Genomic DNA, 3,692 nt, shown 5'->3' with positions numbered 1-3,692 from the left:
GTGGTTCCGGTTCCAAAAACCGGTTCCGGATTTTAGACCCGGTTTACCCGGACCCAATGGACCCAAACCCGGATTACCCGGAACCCGGATAAAGCCAATTTTTAAACCCGGAACCGGACCCGGTTCTATATATTCCGGTTCTAACGGGTCCGGTTCCGGTTCGGTTCCGGTTTCGGTCCGGTTTTCCGGTTCTAAATCTTATCCCTATGTCTAACAAGGTGGGTTCAGATTGAGATGGAAAGGGACATTGGGTATGCAGTATTATATTGCCGCAAGGTTGGGCATGTAGTGTTCGATGAGAATACTTATTGTTAGAAAATCGTGGGACCATTCTATAAATGAACATATATATTGTTATCATTTAAATCCAAATATTATGGCAAGTGTATAAGATTGTTGATGGACCGATATTCACTTACCATTTGTGGCTTGAGTTCCCGGTTTGACTCAAGATCCTCAAGATCCCTTCCATCTCTCACATTAGGGTTTATCTCCATCTATAAATATATGTGATGAGGAGCAAATCAATGTGGACGATATTAATTCACAAATTCGTTTTTCTTGAGTGCAAAGGGTTCTTAGAGTTGTCTTGAGATCAACTGGAAAACCAAACTTGTTCTTCAGATCCAAAATCTTCAATGGAAGCAGGTACACAATCTCCTTCACCTATTTTCTTTTATCAATTTCGAGAGTTTAAGATCTGGTCTTGAAAGCTTCCGCATATATAGAATAAGTTAATAAACTCCATCAATTGGTATCAGAGTCTTCTCGAATTTGATAATAGAAATCTTCTCTTCTCTTTGTTGCTTGAATATTGCTTTACGTGATTTCTTGACGTGCGATGAGAAAAAATAAGTTGTGTATATATGTTTCTTGTTCATACGATATTTCAAGAACTTGTTTGGTTTAAAGTTTTACTGAACAATACATATTTTTGACTTTTGTATATGCGTCTCTGACATAAGTTATCAATGAGTTTTTTTTTTCTTTTGAATTCATATTTTATTATTAAACAAAGAAAATGTGTGGTCTATCTCCTATTCGTACACAAAACCAGTAAATCAAAATCAATAAATAATGCAAAGCCTTTCATGATTGTGACAAATCAAAAGATTTGTCAGCCTTTAAATATCTCAAATACTATTTTCTTATTGATTTGGAGGTACGATATGTATCTTTTGCTTATTAATAGCTATCATCATATTTTGTTATTTTTAGGCATTGATAAGTGAATTTATTTATTTATTTATTTTATTATTTGAAAGAAACCAATTGGGTTTTTTAGGTGTTTGTTTAATCACGTGGGTTTCAAGAGTGATATTTTCTTTTGATACATTTATTTATGACACTATGACGTAAATAAAATTCAAGGTTCATGATAATTCCGTGCATGTAAAACTAATATTTTTTTTAAGGTATCGACTTCAGATTTTCATTTGAGATATCTTTTGTACCTTGTTGCTTGATGATCAAAATAAATTTATTAGTTCTCTATTGTTAATCATCGTCAAATTTTATTTATATATGTATTCACGGATTCGTATGCTTGGTAGTGGTTATTTGTTCCAACAACAGTTTTAGTTCTACAGTTAATTAATGATGATATATTTTCAATTCATTGTTAATGTGCCATATGCTTCTTATTTTTAAATCATTGATTAGTTGTATGATATTTGACACAATATTGCCAAAATTATGCGTATTAGTTTGATCTTTTGATATGCAAAGTTGATTAAATATGTAATTATTTTCATATTATTTTATATATTTTGGTTATCAATAAATTCAGTTATGACCTTATTTATTACGGTTTATGTGTTTATTGTTGCGGATACCAATCGACCCAAAGGTAGGTTTATATTTTGTCGAATAAACACGCATATGATAATGAATATGCGACAATTATTTTTGGTTACATATCGTTAACAAGTCAATTCAAAGAGGGGCTTGTTAAACGGGATGAATTATTGTCAAATATTATTATTAAATTTTATGGTTTATGTGTTTGTCAATGCGGATATTAATCGACCCAAAGGTAGGTTAATATTTGGTCGGATAAACATACATATATAGTGGTAAATATATGATAATTTTTGGGTTTCATGTGATTAATTAGTCAATCCAAAGAGGGGCTCATTGATTAACATGTTTTATTGTCAATATTTTTACTACTTAAACAAGATATCTCTTAAAAGTTAATATTGTTGTTCAAAGACTTGATATTAATGTTGTGTTGATACCTTGTGATGTCATAATTTGAATTTTATTGATTATAGTTATGGTTTAATGAGCATAAAAACTAATTAATATTTTGTTCTGAAATACAGCAAATGCTAATTGTGGTATAATATCTTCCAACTTGAATCACATTCCAGTTCTCAATGGAACTAACTTTAAGGAATGGAAAGAGAACATTATGTTAGTTCTCGGCTGCATGGATCTTGACCTTGCACTTCGGATTGAGCAACCCATCCTTACTGCCACAAGTTCAGTGGAAAATAAAAGGGATGCTGAAAAATGGGATCGCTCAAATCGCATGAGTCTAATGATCATTAAGCGCGGCGTTCCAGAAGCCTTTAGAGGTGCAAATGAGCAGTCTATTAATGCAAAATATTTTCTTGCTGAAACTGAACAACGTTTTGCAAAAAATGATAAGGCTGAAACAAGTACTTTTTTGCAAAAGATGATTTCAATGAAGTATAAAGGCAAAGGAAACATAAGGAAGCACATCATGGAGATGTTTCATCTTGCTTCAAAACTTAAGGCGTTGAAACTAGAAATTTCTGATGATTTTCTAGTTCATTTGGTATTGCTTTCTCTTCCTACACAATTTAATCAGTTTAAGGTCAGTTACAACTGCCAAAGGGATAAATGGACTCTTAATGAGCTCATTTCCTTTTGTGTGCAAGAAGAAGAAAGGATGAAGCAGGAAACAACTGAAAGTGCTCATTTTACTAGTACCTCTAAAGGTAAGGGCAAAAGAAAGAGAAAAGAAGCTGCTACTAAGGGACCAGTGCAAAAGAAACAACATTTAGGCAATGATCAAAAGAAAAAGGAATCGGGACCTCCTAAATGCTTCTTTTGTCAAGAACCTAGTCACTTGAAGCCGGATTGTCCAAAATACCACGCTTGGCGAGTTAAGAAAGGTATAATCCGTGCTTTGGTCTGTTCTGAGGTTAATTTAGTTTCTGTACCTAGAAATACTTGGTGGATAGATTTTGGTGCTACTACTCACATAAGTGTTTCTATGCAGGGTTGCCTGAACTACCGAAAACCAAATGATGTTGAAAGATATATCTATGTGGGTGATGGCAAGCAGGTTGAAGTCAAAGCAATTGGCACATTTCGTTTATTACTAGATACTGGCTTTTATTTGGATTTTCAAGACACTTGCATTGTACCGTCTTTTAGACGCAATTTGGTTTCTGTTTCTAAATTGGATAAATCTGGTTATTATTGTTCTTTTGGAAATGGTGAATTTAGTTTGTCTTTAAATTCAAATATTATCGGTACTGGTTCTCTAACGTATTTTGATAAGTTATATATGCTTGATATTGTTACTTCATATAATGAAACCTTACACGTGGATTCACATGGTACTAAACGAAAATTAAATAATGAAAATTCAGCAACATTATGGCACAAACGCTTAGGCCATATCTCAAAAATGAGAATTGATAGGCTTGTGTCAG

General features: G+C 33.0%; 1 protein-coding gene across 1 annotated transcript; it reads left to right on the top strand.

Annotated features, from left to right (window-relative positions):
* The first annotated feature begins 425 nt into the window (after positions 1-425).
* On the top strand, positions 426-3,469 carry LOC145077162 (uncharacterized). The gene is made up of 3 exons (XM_079022933.1): positions 426-648; positions 2,328-3,146; positions 3,254-3,469. Exons 1-3 carry the CDS (start codon positions 639-641, stop codon positions 3,280-3,282), a joined length of 858 nt encoding a protein of 285 aa, XP_078879059.1. The 5' UTR covers positions 426-638; the 3' UTR covers positions 3,283-3,469.
* Positions 3,470-3,692: the final 223 nt, after the last annotated feature.

This window comes from Lactuca serriola, chromosome 9 (genome assembly GCF_051521515.1).
Source record: "Lactuca serriola cultivar US96UC23 chromosome 9, Lser_US96UC23_V15, whole genome shotgun sequence".
NCBI lineage: Eukaryota > Viridiplantae > Streptophyta > Magnoliopsida > Asterales > Asteraceae > Lactuca > Lactuca serriola.
This window is presented reverse-complemented; position numbering and strand designations above follow the sequence as displayed.